Consider the following 24923-nt stretch of genomic DNA (forward strand, 5'->3'; position numbering starts at 1 on the left):
TTCCCCAAAGTGTCCAGCTTAATGGGGGAAGCCATAGGAGAGAGGGAGGAGATAAACTTGGGGATGGGGACATGAGAGGGGCTGGGAGGAAACCAGAGAAGGGCTGGAAGGGAAAGCAGGGGAAGGAGAGGAAGGGAGCAGGACCTACTGCAAGGTTTTTTATCAGTGGAAAAATGCTTTTTGCATGCTTAACAAAGGAGGAAGAGAAAGAGATCTGTGGATTGTGATGGTGCTGCAAAGCCCCACAGGCACCACCAGCACCACTGCCCAGGAGAGCAGAAAACAGCAGCCACCAGAGCTCAAGTGCCACTGCTCCACAGTGCCAGATCATGTGGAGACCAAGCTGAGGGTTCAGCTGCTCACCCCGTGGGTCAGCATGGGCAGGGAGTGTGTTCCCAGGCAGCACTGGAGCTTGCCACCATGGCAGGTCAAGCAAGGCTGATGAGCAGGACAGGAGGATGCAGCTGGATGGGGAAAACGGGATGCTCCAGAGGCTTGTCACCCAGCTGGGCCCAATTGGGACTAGATGTTAACACTAACTCTCTAACAGGCTTCTCAAATCACATTTTTAAGGCCATGTGTTAACAGAAAACAACTGTTCAAATTTAGCAAGTTCCAGCAGCACTTTCACCCTTGTTCCGTCTGGGCCGCAGGAGTACGAAACGCCACCGCCACTTCATTTTTCATCCCTCTCACAAAGGGGTAGAGCTGTTAGTCATGCGAGTGGTTGCCTTGGATGATCCCACACAAGCAATGCCAGCAGGATTTCTCCATGTGTGACTAACTGCTCCTCCTGGGAGGCCAGAGATTCCCACCAGGAAGGTAAAGGACCCCCCTTTTTCTGTAATCTTAACTCTGCAGTCACCGCTGCTGCTGCTGTGAAGTGTTTTTAAGAAGAAAATCCTTCTGCAGGACAGGTGACCTGCTCATCTCCATCTGGCCTTTACTGCTCTGGCTACTCTTGTTGAAATCTGTGACTAATTCATGACCGATGAAACCAAGCTGTGACCAATACAAAAAATCTTTGTTAAAACCCTGCCAGGTTAATCAGCAGGCATCCCTCTGGAGTGCTGCTCAGAAAGAGCCAGCTCTGAATTCTGAGTAATACCATGGGACATTTCTGGAAGGAGCATCTCATCCAGCTTACCTTGAAGCACACCCACCATGGACAACACACCTTGTGTCACCTACAACTGGTTAGGGACCTTTGTGCAACTTTTCCTTCAATTATTTGTCCTGGTAGAGAAGAGGCTCAAGCTGACATGGAGCAAAACCTTTCAAGCTGGTTCAAGAAAAATCTGGTACCTTGTTTAGTGTGAGTTGAGCTCTTGTGTGTACGTGCATGTGCTGCACAGCAGGACCCCTTTTCTCATTTAAACAGCCAATTAAAGCCTACTTTGGCACTTAGCACATGACATCAACTTGCAGTACTTAACCTGCCTAGCACAGTGTGAATTTAATTTGATAAAGGGGCAACTAATAAAGATCTTGGAAGGCTGGTTAAAGTTCATTAAGCCTTTCCTTTCAAGGTATACTTCCCTCCAGTGCAAAACCTCGCATCTTTTTTTCTTTTCCTTTAAAGCTATGTTATATCCTGCCACCAGAAAAAGGTGCCTGTGTCACATCCCGACAGGGTATATTTAAAGTCTCACTGTCAAAGTCATGGCAGGCCTTGGTTCTTTGCCCAGGAATGTGCAGAAAGAAAAATAAAAGCCCTTTTCCCTGAGTGTGGGGCGAGGAGTGCAGTGTGTGTTGGTGCAGGCAGGCTCCTGGGAGGGCAACGGGCTTCTGTCACACTGAGCTGCATTCATCCTCCTTCTCCTGGGCCATCCGTGATTCCAGATGGATTTCATAAACAGATGAGGAGGCTCCTCTGAGTTCACTGCTTTAATGAAGCCCGTATGGCTGACTCATGTAATAAGTATTTAATCATGTTGATGAAAATCGTTTTTAAAACTTCCACCACACACAGCGCCGTTCCCCACGCAGCCGTGGGGCTGATAACAGCACAGCCAAGGCACCTCCATCTTCCACAGCCTCTCCAGGTGCCTGCCTTGGCTTTCACCAAGGACTTTCAAATGTGTGTGTGTTCACTGTGCATTGCCACCCTCTGACAAGGGCCCGTTCATCTTTGAAAATACTCCTCAAATCACCCACTGAAGTGCCACAAAAGGAGGGCTTTTTAAGCCCCACATTCCCCATGCAGCTGTTTCAGAGGTCACTCAAGGGTTAACACTTTGGTGTTTATATCTTCTTATTAGTTTCTGTTTGTGCTCACAAGTGCCCATGCATTAAAAATTTGCTGAGCTTAAGTGGCCTCCATTTGTAAACAGAGAAATGCCACAAAGCCTTGCAAATACTGAGTCATCTTGGGTGGAAATTGTTCTTCTTGTCAGCAGAAGTCATGACTGATGCCAAGAAGGACATGGGCCTTCATCTTTCCCAGACACGGACCTAAAGGAACTATCATGTGGCAACCAGTAGTCCAGACAAATTCAGTATATTTTAAGTTAGCTCAGAAAAGTCAGGGCTGCTCCTCCTCCATTCAAGGTTGGATTCATATTCCTGATTGTCCTTTTACAACTCTCATCAGCATTCAGCAGCAACATTCTTCTGAGAGCTCTGGGAAAAGGAAGATGAGTTCCATACTGTCTTGCACAGTATTCCAGCCACAGACAGAGAGAGGAAACCCTTGCTTGATCACATGAAATTTTGTGGATCAGTCCAAATTTGTTGAATTAATTTTAAGTGTTGTGGGCAAGGCCACATGAGGAGCTCTGATTTGCCAGATAATGTTTTCCAAACTGTAGAAATGTTGAAATCTGAAGGTGTGCTTGCAGTATTCTACCAGTTCCAAGGCAGCTCACATCCTGACAGGGAAAATTATTTTCTGTCATGAGACCAGACAAAATCTCCACTTTGTGTCATTACCAGTTTCCTTTGGTAAGCAAATTATTTTCCAAGTTCCTGAAATGTAGCAGTGTTGATGGGTTCAGAAGCTGGGTTTATTATAATTTCCATCCCTTCATTTTACAGTAGCTTTTTTTAATTTTCATTTCTAAACATGTAGATGTATTGAAAAGATACCAGCCTAGGCTGAACAGAAAGTTGACTGTGATCTCATCCAGTTGTAAAGAGTGTGCCCAGGAATTACCCCATTCTTTCTGAGATGCCCCTCGTGCATAGTAGTTGCTGCTATAGATAGCTGTGCTTCAGTGGTTGGTATTTAAACCTTCAAAACTGGGAAGTTTTTGTGACTGGAAGGTCTTGAAAAGACTGGGAAATCTTCTGGTTGTGTTTGACTCACATTGCTCTGGCACCAAGGTTTACACAGCTCCAAGTAATGGGAGCATTACGGTATTTAGAGGCTTGATAACGAAATCCAGAATTCACTTTACACAAACCCTTCATCCTTCCATTCATGATCTTATGAATTTTGGTGCAGCAGCACCAGACCCTGAAAGTGCAGGAATTCTGTATCTCACTTCAGAGCACCTAGTTCAGATGTCGTGACCCTTCAGAAGAGCACCTTAAACAGAAAAGCACAGAGCTGGAACAGTGGAGAAGTCTCAATTTCCTTGTTTATGACTTCAAACTTCAGAGCTAAAGGACACCAAAGAGACAGTTTAATGCCCATAAATCTTGCAGTATGAACTGATTCATGACTCAGACAAAGCGCCCAAGCCCCTGAGAGTCAGGAGAACAACCCTTTAAAATACAGTTTGCTACTATTGCTGGAAACTTTAACCCGCTGGCTTCACACTCAGGAGGTTTAAGCTGCAAATGGCAGGAGAGGATTTATGTGCTCCTCTGAACAAAATACATCAGCGTAGGAAAACTTGACCCGACAGTTTTGAGACGTGCCTGCCATAAATAACCAATTGATTGGCTGGGCTGCAAAGCCATTAGCAGGCGTGAGGAGCCTGCTGAGGCTCAGACACAGCGTAAAATGCTGGAGGTGCCAGAAAATGGACACGGCCATCAGCTACGCGGTCACCGCCCAGCAGAACTGCTCGGGAGGGCTCCTGAAAAATGGAGCAGCTTTTATCTCCCCCATTCCACAGCACCCTGGAAGGGAGATCCAGTCTGTGCATGGGATCCAGGATGTGGTGGGCCAAGGGGGAAGAGAAGAGAGATAAAATGACCACCTTGTGCTTGAGCAGTAAATCATCTGGAGGAGCAGAAGTATTTCAAATGAAGTTGGAGATCATGCCTTGACAGGTTGCAGATGAGCCTTTTCTGCTGTAAATTACCACAGCTGCCAAGTGGCACTGGAAGGCCTGAGCTAGCAGGGCTTTCCACCCCCAGAAAAGTGACAGCAGTTACAGCAGAAGGGAATTTGATGACTCAGATCACAGATGTCAGGAGAGAGGGCCAGAGGTCACTTTAACCTCTGAGAAGGGGTCATTTTTGCCTTTTCCCTTGCAAAGAATGCATGTGATGCTCCCATCTTCACTCCCACCTCCACAGACACACTTTCTGGACTTGGATTGATCTTTTTGCCCTGTCCCACCCTGATGGCAAGGGAAAAGGTGAGAGCAGTGGATGTCCCATGGAGCAATGCCTGCCAAATTTTTCAATCTGGAGAAGAGCAGGCAGTAGGAAGCAGAGCAGACATGATGCTGGTCTACTCCAGACACTCATTTACACTTGAGACGCTGAAAATGAGTAGGAATCTAGGTGTGAATTTAGGAATCTGGGTGTAAATGACTACATAAACAGCAGGGGAATGATGAAGCAGAGCCAGCTCCTCAGCAAGGCTGCGGTTCTGGGCGTTATCCCCAAGCAAGCAAAGATGGGACCTTGTTCCTGTATCAAATGTGAGATGAGAAGTGATGACTGGAAGGTGAAAGGCTGGAAGGAGGAATGTGAGTGTGTGAAAATCACACAGAATCACTAGGTTGGAAGAGACCTTCAAGATCACTGAGTCCAAGATTTGAATCAAGTCCAGTTCCATTCAGCCTGATCCTGCTCAGAGTCTCAAGCGCTTTCCCTGCTCAAGGAGATGAGTAGGGCAGCTCTCAAGGACCAGCTCCTGAGGTAGGTATCTCCTCTGTCCTGGCACTGCCATCACTCAAATCCATTGTCTCTTCCAGAACCAGGGGATTCCTCCACTATGTAGGACTCAGTTTCCATGGACAGTTTTTCTTTCTTTTAGATTCAACAGTTGGGTATTTTTTTCTCTTCAGGGAGCAAATCCCCACAAGAGAGGATCCAAACTGTTTGATTGTTTCCAAATAATGGTATTTACACAATATGCAAACATTCACTGGCCAAGTATTGATGTGCTATACAGGTGGCTTCCTGGTGGCTCCTAAAACACCAGAAATGGTGAAAACCAGGAGCAGATTCAGCTGCTTACAGGAATCTGGTCCATTCCTATGAACTAGAAACCTGTGCAAGTGTGACTGAGCCTTGAGTCTCACTGACTAAACTCAGATTTTATTTTAACACCCTGCTAACCCAGTAACTTCTCCCCCCATTTTAATGTCACAGGAGGTTATTGATCCCCATCCCTGGAAGTGTTCAAGGTCAGGCTGGGTTTCAGCAACCTATCTAGTGCAAGGTGTCCGTGAACTTTGTGTCTCTAAAACACAGAGGAAAGTGCTGCCAAATATTTTGAATTTATTATTCTTTTGTTGTTGCTGTTGGTTCTTTTTTGAACTGAAATCAGCTTTAGTCAAAGGATTGGTGGCAAAGGATTGGTTGAGATCTTGCTTCTGTTTTGCAAGTAGTAGCTCCTTAGAATTCATGAACTTGTATAAATTAGGGAGATAACAATCATAATCTTTAAAAAGAACAAGACCTCATCAGTACCTCATCTCTGACAGGAGACAGTAATAAATGCTTTGGAAACAAGTATCAGAAAGGGAAGAGCAGTGCTCCCACCCACCCAGCCCAGAGTAGTTCAGGGTCTTTTGAAGACAGCTGCTGTATCCAAATGGCTTCTGCAGTGAACAGGCACAGTTTGTAATCCTGTGTAATCCTTTCCTTGGAAAGCTTTAGCCACCACACCACCACTAGTGAGGTGTTCTGCAGTGCCCTGGAGCCTCTTAGATAAGAAAGCAGTGGGACAGGTACTGATCTCTTCTCTCTGGCCACCAGTGTCAGGACCCGAGGGAATGGCTGGAAGGGAAGGTTTAGGTTGGATATCAGGAAAAGGTTTTTCACCCAGTGGGTGGTGGGGTACTAGAACAGGTTCCCCAGGGCAGTGGTCACAGCACCAGCCTGACAGAGCTGCATTTGGACAACACTCTCAGGCACATGGTGTTATTCTTGGGATGTCCTGTGCAGGCCAGAAGCTGGACTCCATGGTCCTTGTGAGCCCCTTCCACCCCAGGATGTACCTACAACTCTATGACAGTTCCTTTTGCTGCCTTTAACTTTGCTCTCAGGCAAGTGCTTTAGGCACCCCCTGCTCCTGGTTTTATGGGATAAAGTGGATAACAGCTCCATATTCACTTCCTAACTACTGAGGGCTCAATCCACATCCCCTCCTTGCTCGCTTCTCTCCAAGTGTCCTACTCTCTTTGAGCTGCCCAGTTTTTGGAAGCCTAACACTACATTTTGGACAAATGTTTTGCTACAGGAGAGAAAGTACTTGCTTTTGGAAGTGTCATTTTAGTGCATGCAGCACAAATGTTTATAAATACATACCTGCACACAGACAGGGCACTTGTCAAAACACATTCAAAGGATACCTAGGTTCTTTCATGTATTACATACTCAGAGTGAAAATAACCAGCTATATTTAACCCAGATCCAAGCCCAGACTAAATTATTTCAAAGGTCAATTAAAGAACAGAAAATCTAGCTAGCTAATAGATAAAAAAGCTCCCATTCATCTGCCGTTCCAAGAGCTTTCACAGAACTAAAGCACAGGATGAGAAACTGTAATTAGTTACCATTTCATATAAAAATCATTGACAACTCCAAGTTTCTATACCTGCCAAGACCTGAATTCAGATGACTGCATTTGGCCTACAGCAGTTGGTGGAAACTCCATCACTCACCACGCTGATGTAGTTGTTTGGAAACCAACGGCTCTTGGCAGAGAAAACACATTTCAGCTTCTGTTGAATGACTGCACATATGAGGAGCAGGAGATGAGACAGACCAATAACCAGTGCTCAGATTCAGATTATGTTTTGCCTGGGGCTTAAAGTTCAGGTCTGAGGCCAAGTGCAGGCTAGGATTTAGCCTGCAATGTAATCCTGGAATCACACGGTCTCTTCTCCTCAGGTGCTGGCCTGGGTGGCAGAGACCTGGGGGTGTTTTCTCCCTCGCCATGGTGAGTCTGTTGGTTTGGCAGGCGCCGCCGTGCTCGCTGCATTCCTGTTCTTTGGCCCCGTGTGAGTCAGTTCTGGAAAACTCTTATTTGACCACAACTGGAAAAGAAAGAGAGAGAAAAAAAAAACAAAAACAACCAAGCCAAAACCCACAGATCAAATCTGTAGGATGGGTTTGAACCACAGAGCCCAGTTTTTTACCCTGACAGGCTGCATGATCTCAGCACAGACATAACCACAAACAGCCGAAGGAAGCACTCGGGGAGCTGAGCCCCTGCTCCCATCAGCCAGCCCGAGCCAGCAGGCGATAACAGCCCAACCAAGAGAGCAATGAATGCAGCCAGCCAAATCCCTGAAGAAACTCTGGGATTTGCTCTCTCTGGCTGATTGGAAAAGCTGTTTCCAGAGCTCAAGTCAACACCTTCCTTCAACCTCAGAACACCTCCTTGGGTAAACATAATCACCTTCCAGGTTTGGGCCCTACTCAGAACGGGATCACTCCACATAGGAATCATATTTAGCACAGATCACGGTTTAAAACGCCATCAGAAATATCTGCAAGGGCGTTCATGTTTCAGCTTTGCCATCAGCCCTAAGGTGAGAACTCCCCAGTGTGGATTTGTGATGCGCAGCAGAACATTGGTGCAATAAAGAATGATGGCCCAGCTCCATTTCTTGTGGGGTCTGCAACTTCCCAACGTGTCTGACACACTGGGAACCCACGCGCGACGGTGATGGAAAACTCGGAAAGCGAATGGAAGCGAAGAAAACCCCTTGGTGTAACTTTACAGTGTGTGAAAGACTTAAAGCAAGACACACAACCAGATGCCACAAGGAAACTACTTTCAATTAGTTCTGCTTTGTGTTATACCTACTGATGAAAAATAAAAACAAATTCATTCTGTCAACAGCTCTATCTATAGCATAATCCTTAAATGAACTCATCCGTCAAACTGCTCTCCTCTGGCAAAACATATTACAATCCCTGTTTCTCAGCTGTGGGAATCAATCATCTGTTTCCAAGACCTATTGGTCAACATCTTAAGAACCCAATATATTTTTATTGCACTGAACAAGCCAGTCACAGTGCACCAACCTCACCACACCACCACCTATGTACAAAGGCCTCATGTATTAGCAAATTCAGCGATTCCAGGGGAGCTACTCCCTTGTCAAGGTTACACAGCAAACATGCCTGACCTGCAATAAAAAGCAAACCTCAGCCTTTTTGTCCCAACAGGATCCATGGGATGTGCTGCTGCTCACAGCAGGACAAGGCAAGAACACCGAAGAACAAACCAGATTTTTTCTGGGTGGACAGTTCAGAGAGTGATGTTTGAACGAGGAGATCAGAGGTAGGGATGTGAATTTTTAAGCCAAAGCTGATGGTTCCATTGAAGCAGCTGCAGAGTCACCCCACCAAAGCACTGGCAGCATTCAGTAGCATCTGCAGTGTTTCTCAGTGGTGAATGTTCCCCAGCCTCTGTGCAGGAGCCTGAAGAAGGGGTCTCTTCCCAGCACTCCAAAGGCTCCTACAGCCCAAGAGGACACCCTCCTCCCAACAAAGGGATACTGTGACAGAGAGACCAACTCTCGTTCCTGTGTTATCCATGAGAATACAAAGGCACAGCCATGCTCCATCCTGGATGTACAAAGGGATGTAGGTGTGGGGTTTCCCAAGGTTTCAGTGCCCAACCTCCCTTGCCAGGCCAAAGGGTAGAATTGGCCAAGCTGATATGATATGGGAGAGCAACTTTTCCATAGGCACATAGTGATAGGACAAGGGGGAATGGCTTTGAAATAAAAGAGGTGAGACTTAAAATAGATATTGGGAAGAAATTCTTGACTGTGTGAGTGATGAGGCCCTGGCACAGGGTGCCCAGAGAAGCTGTGGCTGCCCCATCCCTGGGAGGTTCCAGACCAGTTTGGATGGGGCTTGAAGCAACCTGGGATAGTGCAAGGTGTCCCTGCCTGTGGCAGAGGGTTGGATTGAGATGAGCTTTAATGTCCCTTCCAACCCAAACCATTCTGTGATACGAGATGTGCTCTGCATGAGCGGCATCAGGATGGAATGGTTGGAGAACAACTTCAGCCATGCTTACCAGAGACTGAAATGCACCACAAAGTCATTCTTGAAATCCCATTTCCCAGCAGGACTCACTCATGCTGTCAGCAGACACTTATGCAATTGGTGCTCTCAGCCTCACAACATTGGCTGATAGAAAATATTTACTAAAAGTGAAATATAAACTGAGGTGTTTCTCACAGAGTCGTTGGCTTAGACAGGCAAACTGCAGCAGTGGTTTTACCTGCTCATTATGTACTTGTATTTTAACTAATGAAGTGGGAATTTCTATGAAGTTCACTGGGAATCCTTTAAAATAACATTACACAGACACTAGTGCAGACAACTAAGGAATTTTGAGCAAAGCAGACATATCAAGGACACCCTGGTCTTACTGTTTCAGCAACAATACCAGATACTCTTGGCATTGCAGGAGCAGCAATATCTGACTGATTATGCACTGCTTCAAGATAAACTTCCATAATTTCCCACAGATTTCAGTCCCCTGGAATATTTGAGAAATTTTTGCTTCTGGGTTTGAAATGTTTTGATGCAAGCCTTCACAAGAAGCCAAACCTTTAAGAAAGGTAATATTTGCCTGAATCCTGGGGTTCAAGCAGAATGGCAGAGGACTCTCCCCACCACCAAGCAGATCTTGCAGAGGTCTGTTGTTGCTCAGCTTGGATCAACAGGAAAAGTGCACAGACAAATAACTCTGAAAACAGGAAGCTGACCAAGTGATGAGGTTTTAAGAAAAAAAAATAAAAGTAGAGAAAAATAACATTTTACCCACATTTTTAACAATATTGGAGTTTATGAAAAGACTGGGCTAACAGCAGGTTGGAGAAAAGCAAGGTGTGTCCACAGTGTGGCAACCTACCTTTTCCTGGATGGAGACTGAACATGGCCAAACTCAAGGGAACTGTATGCCCACGCCAGCAAGTGCTACACCTCCAGGGAAACACTGACATGGGCCATTGGTGTACACAGATTTCAATAAATTTCACTGCAGAAAGCAGCAAAGGTAATAGGACTCACAGCTTGGTGTGGATTTTGACAGTTCAGAAATATCTGCCCAGGGCTCCCAGACCAAGCTAGTCCTGGAGTTGGGCCTGGCAGCCTGAGGAGGAGGAGGAAGGGAGGAATTTGAGCTGAAATCAAAGCCAGACATCCCCAAAGAACAAAGCCGTGGCTCCGGATGCGCGTACACCGGGAGGATCTTTGGGCAGACAGGTGCCTGGCACACAGGGACAGACGGGGAATTTTGTCAGCCAAACCTCTCCTGTACCCCTTCCCCTGGGAGGAAAGAAGAGTTGCCAGCAGAGCTGGCCAAAAAACAAAGTGAACAAGCGGAACACGGATTTCTGGAGAGTCAAATAATCCTCACACAGCAAAAAGGAACGAAACCTCGCGGCTGTGGCTGCTGAGGGCACGAGCGCTGCAGAACCGGCCTCAGGGGAGTTCAGCTGTGTTCATCTTCCCTAAACACAAAACCAACACCCCAAATCCCCTGGCATCACCATGGGGAAGCAGCCTTGGCATCTTTCCTCTGTCAGAGGACACAGACACAGACACAGAGCTCCCTGCAAGCAGCAGGAGGGGTGCTGAGCTCTGCCCTGTGCTTCCTTCTCTGCACAAGGCCCTGCTGGAATCCCCTGCCCTGCACCTGAGGCAGTGAGGCACCTGCCTCTCATGCCCTCACTGGCTCTTCATTCACATTTCATATGAAAAGGGAGCTGAAAGGCCTCACCAAATCCAAGCATCCAAGCCCCTGAGCCAGCATTGAGCACCTTGAGGTTTTTTTGCGATAATGTATTGAGTGCACCTTGGCTGCGCTCTTGTATTTGCCAGATCCACTCTACAATCATGAGAAGTAAAAGGATTTTTTTTGTTTTAAAAGATTAAATTCTGGCTGCTGGTGCAACCTTAAAGCAGCTAGTCTCTATATGATCAGGCAGGGCTAATTCTTTTCATTCCTACCAAAGTGGTGAAAACTGGTGATGTGGCACAGTTCTCCTGCCTACCCAGGGACTCTGGAGTCAGATTTTGGAACTGACAGGTGATCATAAAAGAAAACTGACTGAAAAACAACTGTATCAATCAGACACTTGAATTCTAAAGAAGAAAATCTGTTCTGTCCAAGGAAAGGTGAAAATTATTCTGAGTATCTTCAGAAAGAAAAAAATATATTATTGAGAGAGGCAAGACACAAAAACTAACATTAAATCCAGTCACTGCTGGTCATTTCCCAAAATCTCCAGGGGAAGGGAGCAGATGCCCAGGGCAGATGAAGGCCTGGCTGCAGGGCTGGGGCTGCTCTGGACTTTTCCCACTGTGACAGTGCCAGGGGCCAGGGCAATGTTTCTCTACCTCAAAACCTTTGTTTTGGTGAGTTTTGAGCATAACCAAAGCAGCACAATCCAAGGGAAACCGCACAATCCTCAAGAACAGCTTGGATATAAAAGAGGGCAGGGTCTGAGTGTGTCACCAAAATGCCAGCCCAGAGTACAGAGCTCTAAGGGCACCTAATGAGCCCAGTCCAAGCCAAAGGATGGCTTTGGTGTGACCTGGGGTCACCCCCTGGGCATTCCTGGGTATGAGCTGTCCTCCCAGCCCTGCGTGTTTTCTCCTGCTCTGCTTTAAATGATGGAGAGGCTGGGGGCTCTCCCCAGCAAGAGATGGCACTGCAGAGCCCTTGCCCTCACTGCTGGGACATTTGTGCTCCTGATCCCTGCATCCTGCTGTCCTTGGGGAGCTGCCCTGAACACTTGTGCCCTTCACATCCTTGGGATGGTGATTACCCCAGGCCCAGCACCGAGACAAGCTATAAATATTCCTCCAACCTTCCCCCATCACTCAATCCCCTGGCACCCCAGCAGTGGCCACAGCCTCTGGGGAGCAGCCCAGAGTCCCAGGCTGGTGTGGGGGGCACCAGCTGCTTTCCCCTCCCAGCGGGATGCCCGCGGATGCTCAAAGCCCCAGGGGTGACGGGGCATCCCACAGGCTCTCCCAGAGGCACCGGCAGATTAGCAGCTCTATTTTTCAAGCTGATCCTCTCCCACCCCCCTCCAACTTCATTCAACTTACAAGAATTTAAGAGAACTTGGCAGGACAGGCAGGATCTAAATATAAACCCCGGTGGCCATTTCGTCAAACAAGCCCCGATGAGCAAATGGCCTCTGTACCTGGAATGTGGGTTCGTGGAAGTGACAGGTCAGCAAAGCAGCTGCCTCTTTCCTCCCAGCACAATGGGGATAGCAGAGATGCCATCAGCACGAGTTTTTTCCTACCCTGCTGTGCACTAAAAAAATTATTCTTGGAACATTATGGCGTGGGGGAGTAAAAATAGATATGCAGGTTCAGCATACGGCTCTCTTCGCTCCTTGTGATTCCACCTTGCTTTGCAGAGAATAGAGGGAAAAACACTTGTGCCACCCTGTTAAACTCTGCTTGCTCAGCAGCTCCTGGCAATGACACTTGTTGCTTTCCAGGCTTGTTTTAGAAATCCTTCCAGCAACCTGGGTGTCTCTGTGGTGTCAATTAAACCAGACAAGATGAGTCTTTAACCAGACCAGCTTGGGTGGGAAAAGCCAAAAACTTGCTGCAAGATCCTCAGGTGAAGCTCAGTTTTGCTTGTCACTGTTGGCAGCAATAGTCACCACGTGGAAAAGGAAGTTGGGAGCAAGGTTTGCTTTGCTCCAAGATCTCCTCTTAGAGAGCCATCCCTGAGCCCCACACATGTCCCCACACCAAGGCTGGGTGGGAGGCAGCTCCCACAGCTGCTCTCCAAAGATTTTTTGGCTCAGTGAAGCTCAGTAGAGACCAAAGCAGCTGGAGCTGCTGGGATGCATCAAAAGCCCTGTGGCTGCTCTGCCCATGCAATGTGCCCATCACAGAGGGTTGTGATGGCCAGCTTTGGTCCCCAGAGGAGTGACAGTGGTTAAATAATCTCAGTGCTAATCCTGGTGGAGTCATTTCAGGGATGCAGCCTGGGAGGGGTCATGCTGGTACTCAGAGTATCTCCCACCTACTGAGCCATCTCCTGTGGCTTTTTCAGATCCCTGGGGACAGGAGAGTGTTTATGGCCAGCTCAGAAGGGGCTGGGTGACAGACTGTGACTTCAGGCTCTCCTCTGGTTTCCTTGAAGGAGGAGGACCAGGATCCAAGATGGGTCACCACAATGGGCCCATGGTGGGGGTGAGGGGAAACCAGGCAAGGATCCCAGGGTGGCACAGGCAGCTGGTTCACAGAGGGTGACAAAGCACAGGGGCTGGTGTCCCCTCCCAAACCACAGACTCCCTGCACAGCAGGGATGGTGCCACGTGCTTTTGAATGGACACTGCTTTTGCATTGGCAAAATGCCATAATTTCAAGAGACAGCCCAACAAATCCTTCCTCACCTTGCTCCCTCCTCCCTTCCCCTCTCAGCCACCTTCCTCCCTCCCTGGGGAATGGAAGGGCTGGGGAATTTTCCTGCCTTGCTGATCTTTAGCCTTGGCCTCCTTGCAGCTGCAGCAACCCACAGCAGTTCTGTGGCTGCTCCAGAACCAGCCTGGTTGTGTCAGAGCCCAGCCTGGACAGAAGAACGCAGATCCTGAAGATTCCAGCAATCACTGAAAGCCCCTGGCATTTGGGCTCCTAAACACTTTCTGAGCTACAGGATGCCACCAGGAAACGGGACTGACATTCATCTGCCCATGCCCTTTATCATCACTCTTCCCTGGGCTGGAAGAGGACAACAAAGAGTTTGTAAATTCACCAAATTACCAACAAAACCTCATGTGTTTTTCCAGGTAATACCCACTGGACCCTGCTTTTTCCAGCTTTTTCAGTCAAGCACATTCCCTCTGTGGCATAAAAGGGATTTCAATCCTCAGTTTCCCAAGAGGTCATTTAACAGCAAGCTGGAGGGAATGGAGAGATGACAGGGAATTTTAATAGAAGGCAAATTAATCTCTTTATAAGTCACTTCCAAATTGATTTATATAGCCAAGGCTGCTCCACTACTTTCACAGTGGAAAAACCACTTAAGAAAACACCTTCAAAAGACGGATCCAACTCTCCTTGAAGCCAGGAGAGGCAAATTATGCAAGTCAAAACTGGGGCTAAAATGTGCACTAAATCCACAAAACACTCAAAATCCCCATTCAATAGGTTGTTCCACAGTCCCCTGAATTCCAAATGCTGGAGCCTAATGGATAATGCTGAGCTATCAAAACATGAATGTACATGGAGTTTCTTTATTCTCAGCATTACGACTTAATTTCTCAGCATTAATGTTCATTTCAAAGCAAGGAATTTTGCTTGGCCTCCCCTGGGACCCCTAAAACCCTGGTGTTTGTATTCCACCCCTGCAGTGGGAGCATGGGGTGACAGGGAAGTGCTAAAGCCGAATGTTTCCCCCTTTGCAGATGCTGGAGAATGTGCGGCGACACCTCTGCTCAAAGGGAACGGCCTTGTTTAGATAAGCCGTGGCAAACACAAGGCACAGGCCCTGTAGGAACAGCTTGAGGGGCTGGGGGAAGGTGGAATATCGACTTTCAGAATTTGTGGGTGGAAAAAAGAAAATCAAATCTGTCCATGGTTTCCATGCAATTTCAGCCTGAGGCTTTGCATCCCCTGGGGAAATGGGGAAATCCTTGGCTTGCAACCCACCAAACTGAACTGCCAGATTAAGGAATGGCAAGACAGAAGTCTTTGGCTACCCAGGCCAAGACAATGTCTCTCCACCATCATCAGAGTAATCTCCCCTTGGAAAAGGACCAGATGAATGTTCCCATTGCTCAGATGATTCCAGAATGTACAACTTGCAAACAGCAAAGGAAACTGTGCCAGCAGACACCAAAAAGAAAACGGTACCATTTCAACAGCAACTTTTGAACTGGGTCCAGCAGTGACATTCTGAGGAGCACCTTGTTGTGGCATGGTGTCCCTTGAGACATGGGCCTTTCCCCCTAATCCCATCTGGTGATCATTTGTGCCTCGTTGCCCTTGATGGTATCACTGGTTGTGTAACAGCTGAGGCTGTTCTTGCTCATCCCCACCTCAAGTCCTTGAGAAGTGCTGTGCTGGCAGATGGCAACCCCAAAGTGCTCCTTTTGCACTTCACTGGTGTCTGGGCCCACCAAATCCAAAGCAGGCTAATTTCATGTGACAGGGTTAATGAATAAATATGAAATCATGTAATGAAAGGGTTCTTAGCTCTCCACCTTTCCATTCCACTACTGTCTGGCAAGTTGTTGTCTGCAAGCAGGACCTCACAGTGCTGCACTGCTCCCCAGAAGTGCACACATCTAGGAGGGGAAAAAGAACCAACATTCTGAAGCTGCAGCTATTTGGGGGCATAAATTCCACATACTACTGCTGAGATAAATGTGTGCAATGACCCGGCACTCAAACATGTTGATAACATCAAATGGGCAGTGAAGGCCATAGCCCCCTGCTGGACCTGGGCAGAGGAAGGGACTGAGGGAGGGTTGAGTCTCAAATCCTTTCTATTGACCTCAGCTTTCCCTGTTTGAGCAAAGCCACCTCCAGACAGATCTTCCATCTGCACCCCATGGGATTTCACCAAAGCTCCCTGCACCTCTGCAAGTGCTGAAGAACTTGGTCAGCCCCTGCTCAGTGAGCAACTAATTCCCCTGCTAAACCCAAAACTCAGGGTGAGGAGCCTCCTATGACCAGACAATGAGCAGCAATTGAAATGCACCAAGAGGAGGAGGTTGGTGTTATTCCAGAAGTTTGCCCCAGTGCCATGCACACATGGGTTGGCAGGGATCCCCTTGGCACAGTTTCTGCCCAGGCTCTGTAACCATCAATATGCAGCTGATTCTGCCTCACTGCTTTGGTCCAAAGGATCAAATATTGATTATTATACTTGGAGAAAGAGAAGTGGATTGTCATGGTGTGAACTGAGAAGTGAATAAACCCCACACGTTCACTCATCTTTCCCTTTAACAAGGATGGAAGTTGTTCATCAAAATGGGGAGCAAAACATTAAAAGTGAGTCCCATGAGCCATCCCAGTGGCAGACCTGCAGGAAGCTGTAAACCAGAGGCTCTTTAACCCCTTCCTACAGGAGCCATGAGCTGCACAAACCCAGCTGAGGAAATGCTACACTAAAGCCCCACTATTCAGCCCAAAGCACAGTGAATCAGCCAAGCGTGACCAGAGGTGAGAATAAGGCCTGAGATTTTCAAGGCCCTCAACTCCAGCCCGACAGGTTCTGTGCTGTCACAACCACATCCCAAGTATTTTCTCCATCCCTGCATGTAAATCCCACTATCAAATGGAGCTAGCTGGGAGGGAGGAGAGAAGGGGCTCCCAGGAACCCTGTCTCACTTTGGTCTGTGGAGTGGTGAGATGGGCTCCTGAAAGGCAACAGACTGGAACAACCACCCGGAGCCTCCAGGGCTCGTTAACTCTCCTTGGCCACATCTGGGATCTGCTACACGATGCACAGAGCAGGAATTTCCACCCTGTCTCCAGAACACTGGTCCTGCACCCCGGGCTGATCAGGCACTGCACCAACCTCCCCGTTCATTGCAGATACCTGGTGACTTCGATTAAATCATGCCTGAAATCTGAAACGTAAATCAGGTGGGGAAGGTATTAATGGCAGCAATGTAAAGGCTCAGTGCAAACCTTCCCAAAATGAACTGTCCTGACCTTGGCTGGGCTGACAATGAAAGTGTGACATCATGTGCAAACGAGCTCTAAATTCAAACCAGGTGCCGGGAGCTGCTGCCTGGCGTCGTGCGGCTGCCCTGAGAACAAGCAGGGATGCTGGGGGCAGGAGAAAGGCTGAGCAAGGACAGGACACACTCAGCAGCAAAACAGCCAGAGCAGCACAGGACAGAATTCTGCACTGCAATGAAAATGCTGGGATTTGTGCTCTTTGGTGCCAGTTCCACTTGGGGCTAGCAGCGTTAAGTAGTTGCTGATATTCGTATCCAGGTGTGTGAGTGTTCCTACAGCTCTGGAATCAAGCCAGCAGCACAATAATGAGCGTTTTTTCCATGTTTGCTTATAGTCAGGACTGCCTTGGACCTTGCAAAGTGCTTGGAGCTGCACTCACAGGACACAGCTATTGGAGAGCACGGTGACTTACAGCCACAAAGCACATCCACACTTCAGAGCTCCTCCTGGCCAGCCACTGCTCCTCTGCTGCTGCCCCTAGGGAAATGGCCTGCTCCCCATGACTGACCCTCACCTTGCTGAGCAAGAAGGCCCTTCCCAAAGGGTCTCCAAGAGCAGTTTCTCACCCCATTATGCACTGCCAGGCCAGCTGCCCACCCTTTCCCCACATCCCAGAGGCAGTGCTGGCACAGAGCTGTGCAGGCACAGCCCCTGAGATAAACTCTGTTGGTTCCTGTTCACAGGGGGGACCAGATCAGCGCAGAAGAAGCAGGTTTGCTGTCCATGAACCAATTCCTGGGAGGACAATAACTGCATTTCTCATTTTTTTTTGCATCCTGGTGTTTTGGAGAGCACAGTCCAAAGAGTAAAATCCATCACTGGGAGCAGACTGGCCCAGGAGGGGCAGCTGGGAACATTTCAGGAAGTGCGGCAGAACATCACCTGCACAAGAGTGGGGATCACACACAACTGTGTAGAGAGAGAGTAAACTGTTATTTATTTCTTGCTGGTCATTTTTTGGAACATGCCCTGGTTGTTCCACAATGATCTTGAGGCAAAAAGAACTCAGAAAATCTGTCGTACAACACACAGCTTTGACATAAGCTGGGCAATTTTTTCATCCAGAGCATTATTAATTTCTTTTGGGAATTCCATTTCCACATGAAGCATGGCTGAGTGAACACTGCTGAAGCACACAAATACCAAGACCACCACCACAAACAGCAGAAATTACACAGCACTTTTATAATACTGAAAATTCTCTCCCACTGGCAGTTAAGAGTAAACATGTCCAAAGGTTTCTTTGTATGGAGAGCAGCTACAATGAACAGTCTCAATATCAAAATCAACTGGAAAACAATGATTTCAGGTAAAGTGTTAAATTAAATCTAACTAGGAAAGGAGTTCTACAATAATCCTAGTTTTGAGCACTCTTGTTTGGCAGTCTCCTTCCTGCCAGGCTGGTTACAAAAACCACTCTTCACACCCAGCTTACCACAGTCCAGCTGAAACTTGAGCAGCCTCCAAATGGACAAGGAATGGAAATAGGAGAAAAAGAGAAAATAAATCAAAGTACACCAATTAATTTTCATCTCTCACATTGTTCTTCCTGCTCAACTGGGGAAAAGGGAACCTTTCCAAGTGAGTTCAGAAATGCTGTGGGTCCCTTCATCCGCTCCTGTCAAGTCTTCAGTGAAGAAGGCTGGAAAATGCTGATGACAGGCAATAAAGTAGAATCACTGAAATTCATAAATCTGAAAATTTGGAAGAAAAAATATCTGTATGCAAGAATAATGAAGAAAATATTTGTCAGCATTTAAATGAACTGTTTCAGACTGGAGGCCTCTTCTGTTCAAAAACTTCATGGAAGTGCACAATTGTAGAAAAACCCTTGAGAGACACAATGTGCAGCACAGCCATGGGAGATGAGAAGGATAAATTATTCTGTTTTTTCATTGTGGACAACACTCATACCTTCTAAATTTGAGAATAAAAATTCTTTTTCTGCCCCTCTCTTCCTCCCTCCATATTTTAAGTTATGAACTACAGAAACTCTGAACTAGCAGCTTTTCTAGCTCTTTTTCAGATGAAAGGTAACAGACATTCTGTAAACCCCTGTGCTCTCCTTTCTGCACCACAGCCAAAATGTAATAATAGAGCTCAGCAGAGCTGTGAATTGCTTCCATTCATCCTCATCAAGTATTTACTTCATACACTGGAATTCATCATTCCAAAGTCTACTTATCAGGAGAGTCAGTCTATAGCCAGGCTAGTTAGGATAATACCCAAGGATTAAAAACAATACTGTAGTGATTTCTGCAGCACCACAGGAATCCACTGTAAAATTAACACTGTATTTCAGGTATTTTTGCAGTCACATTTTCAAGATGATGCACACAAACCAAACAGCCTGAGGGCAACAGAGCATTACAGTGCACAGGAAGAGTCAGCTTTTCCAGGGAAAGGAGGGAAGAGCAAAAGCTTAGCAAAGCTTTGCCAACTTTCTGTCCCCTCACAGATAATCTAAGTGTTCAGACTTAAACATTATTGGTTACAGTTTAAAATAAAAGTGACTGCAGTAATGACCTGCCAGTACTACTCAACAGTATGTTACAAGAGCAGATAATAAATGAGAAACAATTTCCATAAAATTTCTAATAAATACACTCCCTAAATTCTAGTGTCTGACAAAAAATCCCTGAGTTAATTCTGATCAGTGTAAGGTCTCCTGTTTTACAAAGAAGTTTTGGTTCAGTCAGGCAGAAAATCACTTCCTGATATGCAGCTGTCAGTGCTGACTCAAGGTACACTTTCACAATATATATATTTATTTCTACAGCAGTGCCAGAGATTCCATGAGCATCTGAATCCTTGCAATGTAACAAAGTCTTTGAGACTCAGCTATCAGAGAGCAGCCACAGGCAGGAAGGCACCTACACCTGGTTAGCAGGAGTTTAAATTGGAAAAATAAACGCAAGTTCATCTTTTAAGCAGATAACATTACATCTTGTGGTCACATTGGTTTTCTGCAGGGTAACCATGCTGACAGGAGCTGCTGACAGGAGCCACTGCCAGTGCCACAGGAGAGGCTGGGAACTCCTAGCCAGGAGTGGATGTGGTGTTTCTGGTGCTGCTGAACTATCACATGGCTCACCTGAAGTCAAGAAACCTCTGCTAGAAACTTTATTATAAAAATAACTGCAGTCTTTTCCAGGGATCTTTTTCTACCAAGTTTCTGAGTTAGTTCCCAGGTTTCACCACATGTGTTTGTATCAAAATTAAACTCCTAGGCAGAAGGATAATTCCAAGCAAAAATGATTTCTGAAGCAGTACTAACCTGCACCACCTGGGTGCTTTCAGACCATCCATCAAAACTGAAAAGTAACTTCTGAGAGAGCCAACTGACCTGCTGGCATGAGAAATCCTGGTCTGTCAGCTCAGGACTAGAGAAGGTGATTCCAGCTCTGCTATTTGCTGTTTCTCCCCTTTAGACAGGAGAGGATCAAGCACATTCAGTCAGCCTTTGCTTCCCTAGGGCATGAAATCTCTGAAGAGATAAGGCCACTTTAGGGCCATCAGATCCCACCTGATAGAAGCAAATGCTAAAAACCTCGCCTTGGTCTCAGCCACTGCTTTCAATCTACTAAAATATGGAACTTTTCTTGTGGGTACCCAAGACCATCTCAAAAAAAGCCCTGTTGGTGTTGAAAACTGCATTCTCATTCAGGGAGCTAAAAAAAAAGGAATAATAAAAGACTACATAGAAGTTCATAGACATCTGAGGTAAAATTAGGGTTCCATAAAAATAAAATTTCCCCTTGTTTTCAGCTGATGGAGATTTTCATCTTCTAAGACCAAATCTTCTCTGACAGAGAAAAGAACATAAAATATAGAACCACTTTAGTTCAAACCTGAAACATTTGTAAAAATGGGAAGAGAGAAAAAGAGAATAGTCACTTGGAGGAATACTGAGGTACTTTGAGTACTACTCAAAAGGAGATATAAACTGAAAAATTTACTATTATTAACTGCAAAATGAAAACACCAAAATGAAATGCTACTAAAAGCTATTATGCTTGATGGGCAAAGCTTGTTAATTTGAAAATTACATCAGGATGATTCAAGTGTGCTGATATAGAAAAACTGTATTTTAAAAAACAATTAACAAATATTATCATGACATGCCCATTAAACTGAGCTAAGGCAGTTGGTCTCTGGATCCATCTTAGGATAAATTAAGGTAAACACTTGGAATCAACAAGTTCTTAATGTGAACTGGCTGAAATTTTGGAAATTAAGCAACAGCAGTCTTTCAAGGATTAGGACAATGTGCATTATCTTATGTGTATATGTCACATTATGCAGAAAAAGACTGATGTAATGTCTATTCACCTTGCTGTCTTGAAAGGACAAGTTATTTCAAGTTTCTGCTTTGTTCACCATGTGACCTAAACCATTTTTGCATTGCAGATATTCTCAAGACCTTTTTATCTGTCATTTTTACATCATCAAAAAGTCATATTTTAGAATGGCAAAGAAGAATTGTCCAGTAACTGAAGAGAGTGACTCAAAATTAAAGAAGGACCACCAGTAATGGAGCTGAAAAGAGCATTACTTCTTCCACTGGCTGCTTTGGTCAGTGTTCCTTTAGGATGCCCAGCACTCATTGCAGCAGTGTTGGCACCTCTCTGGTTCTTGCTGTCCTCCTGAAGCTCAGTTCAGACAGTGCCAATAGCTGTTATTGAGCAACCCAATTGAAAATTATTAGAACCAAACTGAGAAGGCCAAGACAAATGCCAAAAATAACCAAGGCACATGCCTGTGAAGAAAGAAAAGCAAACATTAATGTTCTGATGAAAGAAGCATTTTACATGTCCAAGGCTTATGAGAGTCCAAAAGAACAGGTATAAATAGTATCTTAAAATTATCTGTAATGTTTCAAATTACTCAGTCTTCAAACACAAAGTATCTGCTTAGTGGGAAGCTAAACCAAGCCTGGGAGTTTCACTGGGAGCTCCTGGAACAGTCTGGTTTCCCTGCTCACACTATTCAGCTGCACAAAAAATAATTTGCCCTTTACAACTCTAAACAAATTGAGAAACTGATTCATATTTTACTCAAAATACAATTAAAATTACAATGGATTTCTTACATTTTTGAATAGTCAGATGATAACAAAACTGCAGTTCAAGAACTTGCTTGCTGATTTATAACAAGCCCCCAAATCTGCTGGAACCAGTCATGACTTTAGACAGTCAGAGGGCATCATTATTAGATTTTCTTTCAGATTCCCTGTTTTGTCAATACAAGAGCAGCCCCATGAATCATAAGAATGGCAAAAAGAGTATGTATAAACAGCTTGTCAGCATTTTGGCCACTGCCATGAAGCTACTCCACTGAGCAATGGTTAAAATGAAGACACTTAGTTGCAGTGCAAAAAGCAGGCTCCTGCACAAACTCCAACACAGATCTTAACCTACTACAACAAAAGAGAAATCACAAAGAGGAGAAAAAAAAATGCAAAAAGGAAGAGAAAAAAAAAAAGAAAGAAAAAAGAAATTTACAAAGTCTTTTATAGAAAACAAGCACAAAACAGGAAAAAACTGAGCAGAAACTGGATTAAAAGTCAACATCTGAAAACTATAGAGAAAAGCACATACTCAGATCAATGGTCCAGTACTTGGACACACTGCCTGCCAAAAACCTCTGGTGAAGAAGGAGTTTCAGAAAGACCAGAGCTACCAGGAAGGATGAAAGAAAATGCTCAGAGATTTTGTGAGCTGCAATGAAAACAAGAGCTCTGCCCCTCACATTGTGTGCTCCACTGTGTATTAAAATGCATTCAAAATGAGCCTGTTTAAATATTATTAGTGCAAATGAAAAAATAGAAAACATACCCCAAGTTTCTGTGGTGATATAAAGTCCTCTCTGTTAAGTTTAAGATAAAATAGTCCAGGATATACAAAAAGCAGGCATGTTGATGTGGTTGAGCCTTTAAAAACCAGAAAGTAAGATTTTGTTTAGAGAAGACTGAAGTACATTGCAGAATCATATACGAATTTCTTGAAGTTAAAATAAAAACCAAGAAAACCAACCACCACAAGAACTTACCAACCACTCCAAATACATTTTTAATGTCTGGCACGTACATTGCAAACAGAACAACAACTGCATTCAGTGTTAAGGTGACAAGGATATGGCAAATCCACGACCCAGGAATATGAGAGAAAAATACCATCAACACAGCTTTCCTTGCCTACACAATACAAAGACAAACATTGTGTGGGTAAATACATACAGACACACACATATTTTTTGATCTTATCTCAATTTCATAACCTTAAGAATTACATCATTCCAGATGTGAAAGAACCTTTTAAAAATCAAAATGCCAGAAGCTTAGTAATAGTTTAATGCTTTGTCTTTCTGTAGTGTAGAATGTAATTTATTACTGTATTAAAGCAAGATTTATCACGTGGCCATTAGTCTTAAGAAATTACTGGTCCTTTCCTTTTTTGGAGAGACAAAAGAAGGCCTGGGGGATAGTGCTTTGTTTCTTTGAAAATGCCTGGTAGCAAATGTCAGCATGTTGCCAACAGATACATAATCTATACAGTGCTTCCATACACAGAGTTTTGCCTGCACAATTTTTGGTCCTAAATGAATGAATTTCAATTCTACCACAGTATTGATAAGCCAAACTAGGGTTTTGGGGTTTTTTTTGTGAAATAGGTCTGTATGTGTTTTTAATTTACAACTAAATTGAGTTTCAAGTATAAGTGTGTTTGTGTGTGGGTGCGTGCATGTAGAAAGGAAAAACCAAGTCAGCAAAACTCAATTTAAGAGAAAAAAAAATCAAACTAAATAAACTTTGGAAGTTCTGAATTCTCTAAATTAAAAACAATGCTGTGGGCTAGTTTTAATCTGAAATCTGTCTCAAGAGCACAAATTAGCTTAGTGGTTAGTTGTTATTTTGGAGCTTTCATGGAACATATGCAAATATGTGGTCTTTGATCAATCACTTGACAAGTGAATAAGATACACAAGACTAGATGTGACTCAAGAATTGCAGTCTGCAAAACATTAGTGACCAGTGCTCACTGCCAGCTCCAGAGCTCTCAGGAATACTCACTGGGAAATGGATTAGAGGGACTGTCAGGAGCACAGCAAACAGAATGGCTGCTCTCACAGTCATGATGATGGTATCATGGGGCAGGTACCTGGAGTAACCTTGTAGCAATTCAGAGTCCACTCTGTCTGAAAATAAATTAATTAAGACAAATTAATTGCTTTCTTAATCACTGGAAAGCAAAGGCAATTAGCAAGGAATATTAAGGTGAGATTCAAATGAATCCATCTGCTTGGGGGACACAGATACACTCTGGCATTACTGATACACTAGGATGCAAAAACTTCAGGGAAATGAGAAACTTCAGGAGGCAAGACCAGGCAGAGCCTCTGCTGAAGCAAAAGATGCCTAAAGAAAAGACACAAACATGAAGGAAACAGCATAAATAAAAGAAAATAGGAAATTTAACAGCAAAACTCAGAGCACTGAGATTGGTCTGATACCCTGATTTTTTTATTTTTTTTTTTTTAAAATCTTAACTCTGCTTTTTCGGACTTCAGATGGACTGAAATTTTCAAAGTCTGGTCATCCTGTGAAATTTAAAATTCACAGAAAACAGAAGAAACCATCTGAACCACAGAGAGATGAAACATGCCTCATTTCAAAGAGGAAACTCTTCTTTTGTTTCCAATTTAAAATAAAATGTTTTACATTTTCTCAGACTGGTGTTTTAGGAACAGAGAACAGACTTTCTCTGTTTAAAGAAGTAAGTTAATTAAACAAGACAACCAAAAAGTGAAAAGGAGAAGCAGCTTCCAAGGGGAAAAAAACCAAACCAACCAAACAAAACAATTCTCTTACA

General features: G+C 45.0%; 1 protein-coding gene across 4 annotated transcripts in view; it reads right to left on the reverse strand.

The window, feature by feature from the left end:
- Nucleotides 1–17966: 17966 nt before the first annotated feature.
- Nucleotides 17967–24923, reverse strand: part of SLC38A6 (solute carrier family 38 member 6) — a 37926-nt gene continuing 30969 nt past the window's right edge. For 3 of the 4 annotated variants that reach the window (XM_015632003.1, XM_015632005.3, XM_015632007.3), the window contains 4 exons: nt 24125–24249; nt 23104–23248; nt 22890–22984; nt 17967–21811 (listed from right to left, as the gene is read on the reverse strand). In XM_015632003.1, coding sequence (XP_015487489.1) covers nt 21731–21811; nt 22890–22984; nt 23104–23248; nt 24125–24249 — 446 coding nt within the window. In that variant the 3' untranslated portion in view covers nt 17967–21730. The remainder of the gene's footprint in view (nt 21812–22889; nt 22985–23103; nt 23249–24124; nt 24250–24923) is intronic. The other variant, XM_033515129.1, reaches the window with a different exon arrangement.

The sequence above is a fragment of the Parus major genome, chromosome 5 (assembly GCF_001522545.3).
Source record: "Parus major isolate Abel chromosome 5, Parus_major1.1, whole genome shotgun sequence".
In the NCBI taxonomy this organism is placed as follows: domain Eukaryota; kingdom Metazoa; phylum Chordata; class Aves; order Passeriformes; family Paridae; genus Parus; species Parus major.